This window comes from Pongo abelii, chromosome 18, assembly GCF_028885655.2.
Source record: "Pongo abelii isolate AG06213 chromosome 18, NHGRI_mPonAbe1-v2.0_pri, whole genome shotgun sequence".
Classification (NCBI taxonomy): Eukaryota; Metazoa; Chordata; class Mammalia; order Primates; family Hominidae; genus Pongo; species Pongo abelii.
Genome location: NC_072003.2, coordinates 84,859,632 through 84,874,951, shown reverse-complemented (window position 1 = coordinate 84,874,951; position 15,320 = coordinate 84,859,632). Strand labels below are relative to the sequence as shown.

Here is a 15,320-nt window from a genome sequence, read left to right as displayed (position 1 = left end):
TACTGGAAGACAAAAGCACAAATGATACCACCGTCATTGCCACCCGCAGTGAGTCTTCAAGAATGCCAAAGGCACGGCCACCTGGCCCTATCTATAAGGCACCCAAATGCCATCCTCACCTCCCAGGGCTGCTAACTCCTCAGGACCGACGAGCTCAGCTGCCAGTGTGGACCAGCACGGCCCCTCTGAGGCCATGGAATCTCAGGGGCAGAGCCTCGCCTGGGCCCACGGGTGCTGGCAGCCATGACAGGGATCCGCAGGGTTCACACAGCCCCCGACTGCTCCCCAGGGGGTCCTGGGGCCACTCCTGCTCGGGGAGTAATCACATCACCACACCTGCATGGCAGCTGCTCCATAGCCCTTAATTTCAAAGCACAATGAGAGCACTCCTGGCTACCAGAGCCTGGGCCCTGGCAGAGCAGGTCAGCTGGCAGGCAGCCGGGTTACCATGACCTGGCTTTGGGGATGATCCACCCCGTGTCTTTTCAACACTGACCACATGTTCCACCCAAAGTGCCCGTGTTCTCACATTCCCACAGCCGGCTGCTGTCACTGAGATGTGAACCTGCCCTCTGGGCCCCAAAGGAAAAGCTGAGCTCTTAGGCTGGGACCACACCCCTGCCAGTGAGCTCATCCACCCACAGGACTTGGAAACAATTTTAAGGCATCCCAAAGTACAGACCGACTTCAGATGTGACTCCACTAATCATTAGAACAAAGTGCTCACTGAATAGCTGGGAAGTGGAGCCACTCATTGGTCTGGCAAGAAAAATGGTTACTCTCTAGTCATATGACAAACATTTATTGGGCACCTACTACATACTCAGTAGCTTGGAAGATTCTGAGATCAGAGTGTAAAGGATCTTCCCTTGAGGAATGTCTGTCTGATAGGGAGAGAAAATAGGTACAAATGTATGAATTCCACTGAGAAAAACAACAACACAGACCATGAGGAGGCAGGAGAGATGACTTATGGCTAGGTGGAGTCTGGAAGGCTTCTTGGAGGAGGTGGCATTTAAGCTAGGCCTTGAAGTATGGGGAGACGGTAGGGAGAGGCAGGAAGGGACTTCCAGGTGGAAGAAAAAATAGCAGCTGACATTTATGACACTGACAGTATGTAGTCATTAACTGGACTGATGCACTTACCCCTAGCAGGGCAGTCCTGCTATCCCTATGGAATGAATGGGAGAATGTGGCACAGAGAGGTGAGGTCACTTGCCCCAAGTCACACAGCAGTAATGAAGGAGAACCCGGATGGGAGCCCAGGCCTGGCACTCTTCATGGTTCTATTACATGCTCCCCTTACAGCCCAGGCACCAAGCAGAGATGGGAAGCGCCAGGGCATGGCACAGAAGCATCATGAGATTCCGTTGGCAGGAGAGCTGTGGAGGCAGGAGCTCCAGGTGGGCAGGGGGGCAGCCCACGGAGGAGCCCAGGATTCCCACCCAACTGCTGCATGCGGCCGGGAACCAGGGGCCGTCCCAGACTCCTGGATATCGGAGTGACCGGATCTTTCTGGAGCTGAAGGAAGAGATGCCAGTGGCCACAGATGGCTGGCTGGGGGCATGACCCTGAGTGGGACTGCCCAGGCTCCCACCAGCCTTTCCCCTCTGCACCTCACTAGCTGTGAGACCCTGAAAAACGAGCACGCTGTTTCCTCACCTGCAAAAACAAGAGGGCACGAAGCCAGTGCCCTCCCCCTGATGCTGCCATGAGGACTTAGACGTGACCACAGGTAAAAGACATAGGGAGGGCCCATTCTGTCTGTAAGGGGCCCCTACCAGCCCCTGCGGGCAGTCAACCAGCACTTAACACAGGCCTCTCCAGCCGGCATCCTTCTCCCAGCCTCACTAGCTGGGCTTTGGAAACAAAGTGAGGACCCTTCCAGCTCCACGCAGGTAGCCTCTGCACCTGGACAGGGGAGTCGGTGTGGCAGAGGGGGAGCAGCACAGAATCCAACCACCACACCCTGCAGGCCAGGTACACCCTCCGCCTGGGAGATGGTGGCACATTCCCCAGGCTTCGTGAGTACCCTGTGCAACCCGCATGACCATCACCCCTGGGGGGAAACAGAGACTCCCAGACACCGCATGACCAGGCCAAGGTCACACAGCTGGCGAGGCCGTCTGGGGGCTGCCGAGGCCCTCCTCCACCAGCCGGGCACCCGGAGGAAGGGCGATCAGAGGAAGGCAGGCAGAGGGGAGCCGTGATCAAACACCCAAATAAGAAGAGAGTTTTGCAGGTTCACTTAGCTTCAAGGAAAAAAGCCTCCCCTTTTCTCTAAGCGGCTGCCCCCCACCCTGGCCCCCCAGGAGAGCGCTGGAAACCGCCTAAGCCGACATCTGATGGACAGGGATTTGTTTTAAGCTCTTTCTACCCACTGGACTATAATCATCAACCGTTCGCGACCTCTCCACAAATGACTCTTTCTCCCCCTGAGTTTTCAAAAGGCAAAAAGCTTTAAAAGCTGCAGTTCAAACAGGCAGAGAGGTGCACACAGAGAGAGGAGGGGTGGGCGGGCAGGCGAGGCAGCCAGGAGGGGCCAGGCATGGGGGATGGCGCCGTCCCCCCGCTGCTGGCCTGGCTCACCTGGAATAAAATGTCCGCAGGTAAGGGGCCTGAAGGTCAGGATGGGAAGGAGCAGTCCTGAGGCCGGCGTCCCCGCCCATTCTCTGTCACTGGAGCCACCCCAAAGGGACCTCGGTAGCCTGAGTTGCTGTTCATCGAAGGCTTCTCTCCATCCCTCACTCTGGCCGCCCCTCAGCCCGAGGACCTCAGTGGCCCACCGCCAGCTTCACACCCTCACCTTGTGGCACTGCCCCAGGCCTCAGAGTCCCGCTCACCCTCTCTCTGATGGGACTCATGGCGCTACCCACCCTCAGCGGGCTCTGTGACTCTTACCCTCTCTCTGCCTAGCTGTGCCAGTGATACGAGGCCTTGATGCCAGGAGTTCTCCTCCCCAGAGAGCTGATGGGGCCAGGGAGGTGATAGGGCAGTTTGGGGAGGGGTAGGTTGAGAGTTCCAGCCCCACAACCCACCCCAGGTCCCACCTGTGCAAGCAAGAGGGCACGAAGTCCACACACGCAGCCCCATTTCCCACCTCCCGGGTCACTGCAGGCACGAGGGGCCCTGCCAGGGTTGGACCCACCTCCAGGAGCTGCATGGCCAGGCTAAGGCAGAGCCCTGCGGTGCAGCAAGCCCGGTGCCCGCCGGTCACTTCCCTACACGGGGTCTGAGGGCAGCCTCCCCCGGCTGCCTAGAGGCAGCCCAGGCGCAGCCAGACCGCGGGGGTCAAGGGTTTTCTACTTGAGGAAACCAACCCAGGGCTTCTCTTCTGAGTTGACAGCATGAGGAGGCGGCGCTGGGGAGCACGTGCGTGGCCTGAAGGTGATGGGGCTGGAGGGCGAGGCGGGGTGAGTGAGGGGGCCAGGTCCCAGCCCCGGGTGGGTGGCGCGCCCCAGAAAGTTCCATCCCGGACCCCCCACCCTCCCGTCCACGGGGCGGTGAGCTGGGCACTTACTGAGGTTCTGGAGCAGAGACGACCAGGTCTTCATGCCCAGCATCCTGCGCCGCCCCCCGGGCCGCGGGACCCGGGGCCTCTAGGAGGGGCTGTCCAGCATGGCCCGCGGCGGAGGCGAGCAGTAGGGGCGTCACAGGGCGGCAGAAGACGGGCCCGGAGGGGGCGGGGTAGACGGGGATGGAGCCCCGGGATTCTGCGGGGCGGCACGGAGCAGCTGGGGCGTCCCTGCGAGGTGCGCCCTGCCCGCGGCGCGGAGCCCGGGGAGGGGCCGGGGCGCCTGGGGGCCCGCAGCCGCTCACGCCGCCCCCCGGCCCCGCGCCCCCGGCTTCACGCACCGCCAGCCGTGGCGGCGCGGCTGCCTCGCAGCCACCACCTCGTCCCCCGCCCGACCGGCGCCGCCTCCCGCCTCTCGCCTCCCGCCCGCGCCGCGGCGCCCCCGCCGCCCTCCCCCGCTCGCGCTCCCCGGGCAGCCCCCGCTCCCCTGCACTTGATAACGCGCTTGTCAAGACTGCTGAGTTGTCCTGACCTCTCCCCTGCCGCTGCTAATTAAGGCTCCGCCGTGACAGTTCAAGTGCCGAGCATCAAGTTTGCAGAACCAAAGCCTCTAATTGGGGCCGCTTTTCATTTCTCCATCCCCGGGGCTGGGGCTCCCCAGACCTGGGCACTGGCGCATTTTTCTTTTGTATTTTTCATCAGAGAGGAGGGGGAGAAGGAAGACAGGCACCAGGAGAGGAGGGCAGGCAACCAACCAAAAAGCTGAGGGTAGGGAGGGTGGAGGGCCCCCTCCCGCCCAGCAAAAGCCAGGTGGCGGCCACAGGACACCTCCCTACCGGACGACCTGACATCGCTTCTAACCCAGGGGTCTCTGAGCTCCCTGACCTAGGGCTTTAAGGAGCTGAGCCCATCCCCCAGGAGGCGACTGCAGGGGGACCTCCTGACACCCTGTGCTCTGGCAAGGAGGGGCAGACCCGAGACTGGGTGCTGGGGACAGAGGGTGTGTGTAGCTCTGGTGCCCACAGCCCTGCAGAGCACAGCCTCCCTGCCCCTGTGGGGAGGTGTGCTCAGCCTCGCGCCCCACTCCCCGGAGGCCTGCTGGCCTCTCCTTTCCAGATAAGTGCTGTGAGCACCGAGGCTCTAAGTGACTCTTCAAGCTGCCTTTCTCCTCCACCGCCTACTAAATCAAGCTGCGCTGAGAGCCAGGGGCTGGGAGGAGAGCAGGAAGGAGGGGCAGGGCTGCCTGCCTCTCAGGAGCTGGGGAGGGATGAGGGCTGGGAGAAGGTCCGAGGGGAGGGGAGGGGAGGAGGGGGCCCAGCCCCCGGGATGGAATAGGGGAGCTGCAGGAGGTCTAGTGAGGCTGGCTGGCCAGGCCTCTCGGCTCTGAATCCTGGAGCTTCACGCAGCAGGGGGATTATGGCTATCCCAGCCCACCGACTGCAGCCTGAGAATGCCAGGTGATCCTAATTAAAGGGGTGGGGGCTTTCGTTTGATTCTTATGAATTAAAGGGGTGGGGGCGATTCTTATGACAAGTCAAGTTTGAGAAACAACCATGTACACCAGGGGGTCTCGAACCCCTCGCAACAGATTAGAACCACCTGGGTGCTTTTAAACCACACACCACCCCCCCTTGCCTGGGCCTGCCCCCAGACCAATGACATCACACCTCTGGGCATGGACCCAGCCATTGGTAGTTTCTAAAGCTCCCTGGGGCTGCCAATGCGCAGCCAACGTAGAGATCCTTTGTTCCAAACCAGTGGCTCTCAAAGGGGGAGTGGGGGTTGTCCCCCAGGGCATAGTTAGCAACCAGTGTCTGCAGACATTTTTGATTGACACAACCGGGGGTCACAGTGCTGCTGGCACCTGGTGGGTAGAGGCCAGGGATGCTTCTCAACACCCTGCAGCGGACAGAACAGCCTCCAAACCAATGAATCAGCCAACCCCAAATGTCAACAGTCCCAAGGTTGAGAAACCCAGGGTGAGCCAATCCCCCACCAGGCAAAGGCCCTTCAGGAACTGTCCTCCACTGCGCCCAGCTCAGGGCTTGCTCGAAGCAGGTGCTCCCTAAGGGTGTGGGGAGAGAGGGTCCCTGGGTCTCCCTTCCCACTCCAGAGCTCACTCCTTCCCACCCGGCTGGCTGCCGTCAGCCTGTGACTGTTACAATTGCTTCCTGTGTTGAGCTGAAATCTCTTAACTTCTACCCCACTGGGCCAAGCCCTTTCCCATCTGTCATCAGACTTCACGTCCTTATTTGCAGCCCACTCTCACGGTCCCCTGGGTCTGAACTGCTCCAGCAGACTCTCCCCACCCCCGCCCTGGCTTCCTCAGCTCCTTCTCCATTGCTGTCCCTGGTTATGGGACGTTCCTTGGCCTGTAAACAACCTCCTTAAAGTGCAAGACCACAGGACCGTGTCTGCGCATGGGTGCTCCGCCCTGGCCTCCCACACCCCCTGTCTCTTCAAGTCTTGGGAGTGACATTAGCTCGGGCAATGAGAGGTCACTGCCGGCTCCTGCCCAGCTTGGAGCAGCCAAGGCCTCATTCACCCGAACCCCTAACAAGTGAAGTCCCCCACTTTCTGCGTGTCAGTTTACTTTTGAAACGAAGTGCTGGGCTTTACATGAAGTACCCTGCATTTTACCAAGTGCTTTCTTCCTATTGTCTAGCAGATTAGCAAGATAATGCGGTTTCCAAGGCCAAAACGTCTAGCGTCCCTCTCTAGAGGGTAAGACCTGGCAGTCACCCCTGCTGGACGGGACAATTTGGGAAGTTTAAGAAAATACTAGGCTGGGCCCCACCCCTGAGCAGCTGTATCAGAATCTCTGGAGAAGGGGTCCAGGTATCAGTGTGTCTCAAAGCCCCCCGTGTGGTTCCAAGGTGCAGCTACGGCTGAGAAGGCTGCTGGAAGGATCAGGGACTCAAGGCCTTCTCCAGGCCAGCCCGTTTGACCTTGAACACACTTGGTGTTTCAGGCTGGAGTGTCTGTAGGGGAGTGTTTATCTGGTCAAGGGATGTGGGCCAGGAGCTTGCATCCCCCAGGACATCGTGTCCTTGCTTGTCGGAGGCCAGGCGCTGGGTGAAGGTATGTGCACTGTGGGGCCCTGAGGGCTCACGCACCCCAGCAGGAGGACAGGATCCCAGGGAACAGGGTCTGCTTTCTGGCAGAAACTCTTTGAGAAGCTCCTGAGAGGAGCCAGGAGCCTGGACTGAGATCCAACCAGGCCATCCACTCACTGCGTGAGCTGGGAGAATCGTTCAGCTTCCCTGGGCGTCAGCAACCCCCTCTGTGAAGGAGGGGTGAATGCCTGTTCAGCCTTGCACAAAACAAGTGCTCAAGACCAAAGAGACAAAGCTTCTGGGAAGGAGAAACAAGTCTTAACAGTGACTTGCCCGAGGCCACATAATTTTCAGGGCCTCAATGTACTCATCTGCAGGGTGGGCAGACTGGGTTCAATGACTCCGTGGAGTCCTCTACCTCTATCCAGCCCTTGGCATGAATTAACAGATCCCAGCCACTCCACACTAAGCACATAGGCAAAAGGGACCAGGCAGAGCGTGGAAATGGATGCCCTGGTCTCTCCGGAGTGAAAGGGCAGCTGGGTGGTTTGTGCTCTAAGCCCCTAACAGCCAATGGGATGGTGATGGGAGCCAACAGGAGCCCAGGGAACAGGGCTGCCAAGTATAGTTGTCCAGACTGTTCACTGCACAAGAGCTCCTGGAGGAAATGGCAAGTGGGAGCTGAAACCCAGCAGTCACTCTACTCTTCAACAAGCAGCTGGGCACAGGATGGGTCTGCCCGAAGCAAGGGGTACCTTCTAATTTGCACAGAGGAGCCATATGGGCGGGTGATGGCTCTGTGGAGGGGCACCCACAACTCCTGGATGCATGTGGAGACACAGAGGGTGCCCGGGGGTGGCATTTGCAATTGGCACAGTGATTGTTCTAGATAGACTCCGCCTGCCTCTGACTTCGCCCCGATGCCATCTTTCTGGGTGAATGAGCACAGGCGGTGTCAGAGGCCACGGTGTAAGCAGAAGATTATGAGCCGAGGCACCACAGGCAGCAGCCGATGGAAAGCCTCAGTCCCTGCCAAGGCCCTGGGCACAGGGTGGCAGGAGCGAAAGCGGCCAATACTCCTGAGAGTGGGGAGGGCACTGCTTACCCCACCCAGACCTGCGGGCAGGTGGCACGGTTTCTCCAGAGCAGGGAGATGGGTACCTCCTTGCTGGAAGGTGAAGGAACACAGCTCCCCTCTGGCCTTGGATGGAGGGTTAGCATTAGAAAGAGGAGGTCCCAGGCTCCCTGAACCCAAAGTGACTTTATCCCTCCTGCAGTACAGGGGGCCTCATGCTTTAAGAAGCACCAGGATCCCCAGCAGTGCTGAGGAGGACACAGCCTTGCTCTGCCACCCAGCGTTTCTCATTTAGCAGGTCTGGGGCGAGGCCTGAGAATCTGCATTCCTAATGAGTTCCCAGGGCAACCCCACTTTGGGAACTGCTGCTCTGGTGTGATAGCCACCCGCAATGTGGAAGCCCCTGCCACTGGCCAGTAGGGCATCAACAGGACGTTCCCCTGGCCCCTGGGCCTCCATGCCCAGCTCAACCAGCCTCTCCATCTGGGGATCCTGGTACCTGGGACAGGGCCTCCATCTCTCCATGCCCCCTTCCAATGCCCTCCTGCTAGGGCAGTGTCTGCTCAGCTCTGGCTGCCCTGGGGCGCATCCTTCAGCTCCAGCTGTCGAGGGCTCCCCTCCAGGCACCTGCACCTGGAGGCCCATTCCTCCAAGCAGGGCCTCATTTACCTGTGGCCTTGCAGCTTCTACCTCAGCTGTGTGCCCCGGACTGCACTCCTCCCTGCTCCTTGAGGGCGGGACTGTCTGCCTTTTCTGAAATGTCCCATGGCATCCAGCTGGGAGCTAGGCAGGGGGTCCCCAGAGCTGGAGGGGGTCCAGAAATGGCTGGCCCAGTTCCAAGCGCTGGGAGGCCAGGTCAGTGCCTGCTGGTGCTGCAGAGGGGGCTCTAAGGAAGCCCGGAGCAGATTGTAGGGTTTGGGGAGTCAGATCACACCTGAGCACCTCACTAGAAGATGAACCAGGGTGCACCAGGATGGGGTCACTGCTGTGTGCCTCAGTCTCCTTACATGTAAAACAGGGTCAATAATAGCTACTTCAATCTCAGAGAAGGTATGAAAATTACACACCATGAATGCTACCACATCTCAGGATCAAATGAGGCAGTGTATGGAAAGCCTCCGCACAGGGCCCTGCACACTGCCAGTCCTTAATAAATGTTGGTTGCTGTGATTTTTACTGGAAAGCAGCGTTACCACCAAGCCTTGGTTATGTTCTCCCCACGTTCAGGGTGGCTCCCTCCACCCCTAGAGCCTGCCACTCTGCCCAGCCGGGCTGAAGCTGGATGCCCGTAGGGCAGAGGGCGGGGGTGCAATCGCCCCCAAGTCTCCTTCCTGGGGCATGAGTACCTGGTTGGCAGCTTCACCCAAGGAGGCAGGGGGTGCTGTGTGCAGGTGGCCTGGGGCCCTGGAGGAGCCCGTCCAGCCCTTGCCCTGCTCTCTGCATGCCTGAGCTCAGCCTCCACCAGGTCCTGGGACGATGACACATCTCATCACCACGAGGGAGACTGTGAAGCCCGCTGTGCCAACCCTACCGGACAGAGAAACCCAGGATGATCTGTATTCCAGCCACAGGTCAGGGACCATCAGAGATAGCCTCTCCCCTGCAGTGGGCAAATGCTGGGACTCATGGCCAGGCTGACAGCTGCGGTCCAGTCTGGGGGTAGTCTCGCCGTCCTCCGTCTCCCTGCTGCCCAGCTCAGGGTGGAGATGGACATGCTCCCTTCTCCCCTCCTCCCAGAGCATCTTCCTTGCTCTGGGTTCCTGACCTTGCCCAGATAAGCTCTGACGGGGCCTCTGCCCTTCCACTCTCGTCATCCTTATCTGGCTATGTGCAATGCAATCCTGGCAGCCTCTAGGGCAGACCCCGCTGCCCTTTCTTTTGGGGTCAGAGGAAAGCGGGAGGCAGGACCTGCCTGGCTTACCCCCACAGCCACTCCAGGCAGGCAGCGATCTCAGGATGCCTACTGCTGAGGTTCATTTATCAGAAGATTCTTTCGAGCCCAACTGGCTAAGTCTTCCAGAAAGGAGGCTGTGGAAGCCCTTGGTCAGCTCTTCTGTCGGGAGTTGGTCTCTTGTGACTCAGCAAGGGAAGGCCTGTTTTGTCCTGGGCTGTGCTGTGAATGGCATCTTCTTTAAAAACACAGCCTACTGGTGTCTCTCCTGTGAGTCCCACCATCCCTGACAATGGCGGGGCTTGGGAGTGTGGCGGGGCACAGAGGGCAGGTTCTCCCCGCCAGGGCCCTGGGTCACCACAGCAGCCTCCTAGCGGGCCTCTCACACACCAGCGCTCACCCTGCTGCAGCCTCCCTCCCTAGAAATGCTTAATCTTCTTTAAATACCACTTAGCTGTCTCAAGTCCTTTCTGGAAGCAGAGCAAAAATGGCAGACCACACACACACACAGACACGCACACGCACACGCACACGCACACACACACACACACACACACACACACACACGCACACACACACACACCAGGAAAATGACCCTCCCCTCCCTGTCCTCAGGGTGCTTGGGGATTTGCAGCAGGGTCCTGGTCCCTACCACACCACCCCGGACTTCCTGGCAGTGTGAAATGGTGGGCTGCGTGCTGCTGAAGGTACAAGCAATTTGGAAATCCCAGAGCATAATCTGGAAGGCAGAGGGGGGTAGAGATGGCTGAGCTCTCACGTTCCAGAACAAGCTCAAAGGGTCCCACCTCCAAGCGCTTCCTCTTACAAGGGCTCCCCACTGGAATGCCCTCTCTCTCTCTCACTTTGCCTCACTGGATTCTGATGCCCCAGCTCCACTGCTTCTCAAAGCCAAATGTAATGCTGATGACAGACCCCCTTTGCACCCCATGACAATATACCAGGGGTCTGGCCCAGGTGTCCTCCAAAATACTGTCCTACCCCTCGATGACCCTCCTCTGAACCAGGACTGGGTTAACTCAGGGAGGCACGGCTTCCTCTGGACACAGGTGAGGATGAGTTGAGAGGGAGGGCCAGCTGCTCAAGTTCAAATCCTAGCTCTGTTACTTACAACTGGGTATCCTGGGGCAAGTCATTAACCTCTCTGAGCCTTAGTTTCCTCATCTCTAAAATGAGGATGCTATGAGTTTATTTGCATTTGTAAGGCACACAAAGCGGGGCCTGATCCCAGAGGTGGGGGTGGGTCCCTGGGAGGGAAGGGCATTAGGCCAGGATGGGAGTTAGGCAGCAGGATGGGCTCCAGGCAGGCGTGAGACTGGAGACAGAGCATGACGCTTTCACCCCCAGACAGCTGCCTGCGCGTGGATGGGTCACATTCCCCCCAGGCTTGTCAGAAACTGAGAGCAGAACTCCCCAGTGTGGGAAGTCTTGGCCACCTGAAGTCTCGTGCGGGGGAGGCAGCTTGCAGCGCGCCAGGCTCCCCGAGTCTGTCTCTGATCTGAGACTGAGCCATCAATTCCAAACGGGGCTGAGTTGCAGCCCAGATAATCGGGGGCCCCCAAATGAGCAGAGGCTCTGCTTGCCCTTCTGTTTCCTGGGCAGCCGATATAAACCCCACACCGGCCTGAGCATGGGGTGTGAGTGGGGGGCCATGGGGTCTGCTGTTAGAACACCACAGCTCTATCCCCAGCCCTACACTGAATGGAGTTTCTTTTTTCTTTTCTTTTCTTTTCTTTCTCTATTTCTCTCTCTCTCTTTTTTTTTTAATGCCAGGTCTTGCTCTGTCTCCCAGGCTGGAGTGGCAGTGACACAGTCTTGGCTTACTGCAGCCTCAAACTCAAGCGATCCTCCCGCCTGCCTCCCCAGTAGCTGGGATTACAGGCATGTGCCACCACGCCAGGCTAACTGAGTGAAGTTTCAGAGTCTCTGTTTCCTCTCCTGTAAAGAGGGACCCTGGGTTACCTCGGAGGAGAATGAGGCCCTGCTCTGAATAACCATCCAATCTGCAGGTGTTTATTGCAGCCGCAGGGCGCTGGTCAGGCCATCACCCCAACCCCCTCCTCTGACACTTACGAAGCCTCATGGGATGCACCCGTGTCCCCATTTACCGAGAAGGAAATGGAACATAAGGTGCCTGCACAGAACCTGGCACCCAGAAGGTTGAGTTATGGCTCTCCAGAAAGATCTGTCCACACCCTCACCCTCCACACCTGGGCAGGCAACCTTATTTGGAGGCAGGGGCTTTGCAGATGTGATTAACTTAAGGCTCCTGAGATGAGCTCATCCTAGATTAGGGTGGGCCCTAAACCTAGGGAGGAGTGCCATTATGAGAAACAGAGAAGGAGACGTGGACCCACAGAAGGCCTCATGATGATGGAGGCAGAGCCTGGAGTGACGCGTCTCCATGGCAAGGAGTGCCAAGCGTGGCCGGCACCGCCAGCTGGGAGGAAGGCTGGAACAGATCCTCCGCCAGGGCCTCCACAAGGAACCCGTCCTGCCGACAACTTGACTTTGGATGTCTCCAGAACTGTGGGAGAGTCAGTGTGTGTTGTTTTGAAGCCCCCGGTTTAGGGTGATTCATTATGGCCGCCCCGGGAAACTCATCCGGCATCTGCCCAGGAGCCTGGCTGCATGGATGCTCCAGGGAAAATGAGCCCAGCCAAAAGGGCACTGTGAGCTCAGCAGGGGAAACTAAGGCCCACAGGCATGCCTGGCCGGCCACCACTCCTGAGCTGTTCTGCCTTGGCTTGGAGCCATCTGCTGGCCGCTCCCCTGCCGCATGGGCAGCCCTCCAGGGCCACTGCCACCACCAGGGCTGAGTGCAGCCTTGGAGAAGCTCGGAGGGTATGAAAATTACACACCACCAATGCTACCACATCTCAGGATCGAATGAGGCAGTGTATGGAAAGCCTCTGCACAGGGCCCTGCACACTGCCAGTCCTTAATAAATGTTGGTTGCTGTGATTTTTACTGGAAAGCAGGGTTACCACCAAGCCTTGGTTATATTCTCCCCACATTCAGGGTGGCTCCCTCCACCCCTAGAGCCTGCCACTCTGCCCAGCCGGGCTGAAGCTGGATGCCCGTGGGGCAGGGGGCGAGGGTGGAATCACCCCCAAGTCTCCTTCCTGGGGCATGAGGACCTGGCTGGCAGCTTCACCCAAGGAGGCAGGGGGTGCTGTGTGCAGGTGGCCTGGGGCCCTGGAGGAGCTCATCCAGCCCTTGCTCTGCTCTCTGCATGCCTGAGCTGAGCCCCCACCAGGTCCAAGAGTGCCAAGCAAGTGGGGCCGGCCGAGGTCAGACACCCGGGGGTCCTCCCACAGCTGGATGGGGTGCGACCGCCTTGTGCAGAGGGAAAAGGAGGTCTAGAGAGGGAGGGCGCTGGATGAAGTAGGATCCCCCCACAGGAAAGGCAGTGGCGCCCCCTCTTCTCAGCCCCCTGAGCTCTAGACTTCAGGAGAGGAACTGCCCACCTGAGCCTGGTCTCACGGGGTGCGGGGCACAAACCAAGCCCTGCCCTCAACAGCTGGGGCTCTAGGAGCCACACCCAGCCCCAGGGTCACCACCTGAGGGACCTGCTACTTCCACCCACCAACCTCCTCCTGATGAAAGAGGTGCCCTCACACCTAAGCTGGGACCCAGCCCCCACAAGCAGCCCCATACCCCAACCCTCCCCACTGCCTTGCTTCCTACGTCCAGCCACGCCGGCATGCATTGTCACTGCCTGGCACGCCCCGGCGCCCGATGCTGAGTCCTTTGTACACACTGCGTCCATGCACCAAGTGATCTGCCTGGCCTCCTCGGAGGGAAGGGAGGTGGAGGAGGGTGGGCAGGCTGCTCAGGGTCCCCCAGCCACCATGTGACTTTACCACAGAGCTCCCCAAAACAGCTTTTCTTCACACCCCCATCAGCCGTGCCAATGTCTAAATCTAGAACCTTCCCCCGATATGGGAGCCGGAAAGGACTGCCTTGCAGTTGCTAACCCCCTGCCCCCATTTTACAGGTGGGGGACCCAGGCCCAGGAGCTTCCGTGACTCATCTATCCAAGATCACACAAAATCCTGGTGTCCCTCCGCCCTGGACCGGCAGCGTCGGGGACAGAAAACCAAAACACAGAGGCAAATTGCCAAACCACACAGCCAGAGACGCCAGAAAGCTCCAGGGAGGACCCTCAGTGCCCACAGGGTGGGGTTGGAGGCACCGAGCGACCACCCAGTCCCCCACCCAGCACTGTAGCACTCACCTAGCCCAGCGCCTGGCAGAGGGAAGGGCCCAATCCCTGTTTGTTAACAAAACGAACGGGGGAGAGAGAACGCCAATCCACTGCCACTGCTGGACAAGACACCTGGAGTTCTGCCCACCACCCACCAGGGGTTTCTCTCTCCCAGGACCTGTGCTGAGGGTCTCTGGGTTCAAATCCTTCTCTGAGTTTCAGTGAGGCCTTAAGGAGGAGAAGACCACAGGCCTCCCGGTGGGAACAGCCTGGGCCCACCGGGGCAGGAGATTCCGAGGAAGGAGGCCCTTTGAGATGCAACAGCACCCCAGGCTTCCAGGAGAATCTGAGTCCTTTAGACCAGGGGCTTCTGGGCCCCGCTGGGGTAGCTTTGAAAAATCCCAGTGGCCTTGCCACAGTCTCAGATCAACCAACTTAAAAGTCTGCGGGAGTATGGCCTGGCCATCTGCATTTGTTAGAGTCTGTCCCCAGGTGATGCCCTGAGCTGCCAGACAGAGGGAGAGGCGGGGGCCGGAGTGGGAACACACAGGCTCAGCACCCGCTGTTAATTACCGGGGCCCACTGGCACGTCCCAGCTCATGAGAGTTGGGTAAATAAATAAATAACCGCGCTGGCAGGGCCATCAAACATCATCACATTAGGGACGCGAGGAGTCAGACAGCTTGACTCTCAAAACATAATCGGCTTAATTGCGGGGCCCCGATGCAGGCCAGGGTGGCAAATGGCTTCAGCACTCCCATTCGTTTCATTAAAATCCAATTATTCGTGCCGGACACGGGTCTCTCTGGCGGGGACAAAGATGCATCTTCAGCCATGGTCTAACCTGACACCGAGACACGGACCTTGGGTGGGGACGCTTCTTGCTTACAGCACATGGACCCGGTCTCCCTGGAACCAGAAACTCAGTGAGGGGGGAGGGAGGCAGAGACGGGCCTCCTGGGTGGCCTCTCAAGCCAGGTGGTCTGTTAGGAGGAGCCTAGCAGTGTGACTGTGGGCTTCAGTGTCTCCACCGGGCAAACCACTTGTGGTGCATCCATACAATGGTGCACTACTCTACAACAGGAAGGAACCAACCACCAGCGCACACACCAACCACGAGCACACACACCAACCACCACCAGTGCATGCACCAACTTAGATGGGTCTCAACCCTGGCACACTAAGCACAGGAGTCTTTGGAGTGCATGCCTCCACCTACATGACATCCTAGCAAAGGTGAAACAATAAAGTCAGAAAACAGACCCATGGTTGCAGGGGCTGGAGGTGGGGAATGACCACAAAAGGACACCATGGAATTTTCTGCGGTTGGAGGCAAAATTTTGTAAATTATGGTGGTGGTTTTGCTGTATATGATTGTGAGAATTCACCAACTGGTACGCTCAAAAAGAGTGAATGCTCTTGTGCATAAGCTATATCTGAATAAACCTGGCTTTTGTTTTTTCTTTTTTTTTTTGAGATGGCGTTTTGCTCTTGTCGCCCAGGCTTGAGTGCAGTGGTGCGATCTTGGCTCACTGCAACCTTCGCTTCCTGGGTTC

General features: G+C 58.6%; 1 protein-coding gene across 4 annotated transcripts in view; it reads right to left on the bottom strand.

Annotated features, from left to right (window-relative positions):
* Window positions 1-15,320, bottom strand: part of GSE1 (Gse1 coiled-coil protein) — a 499,199-nt gene that overhangs the window by 207,013 nt on the left and 276,866 nt on the right. Inside the window, exon 1 of one of the 4 annotated variants that reach the window (XM_054534228.2) lies at window positions 3,521-3,619. The exons of the other annotated variants lie outside the window; for them this stretch is intronic. Coding sequence (XP_054390203.1) covers window positions 3,521-3,563 — 43 coding nt within the window. The 5' untranslated portion in view covers window positions 3,564-3,619. Of the gene's footprint in view, window positions 1-3,520; window positions 3,620-15,320 lie in introns of those variants that run through there. 4 annotated transcript variants of the gene reach the window in all.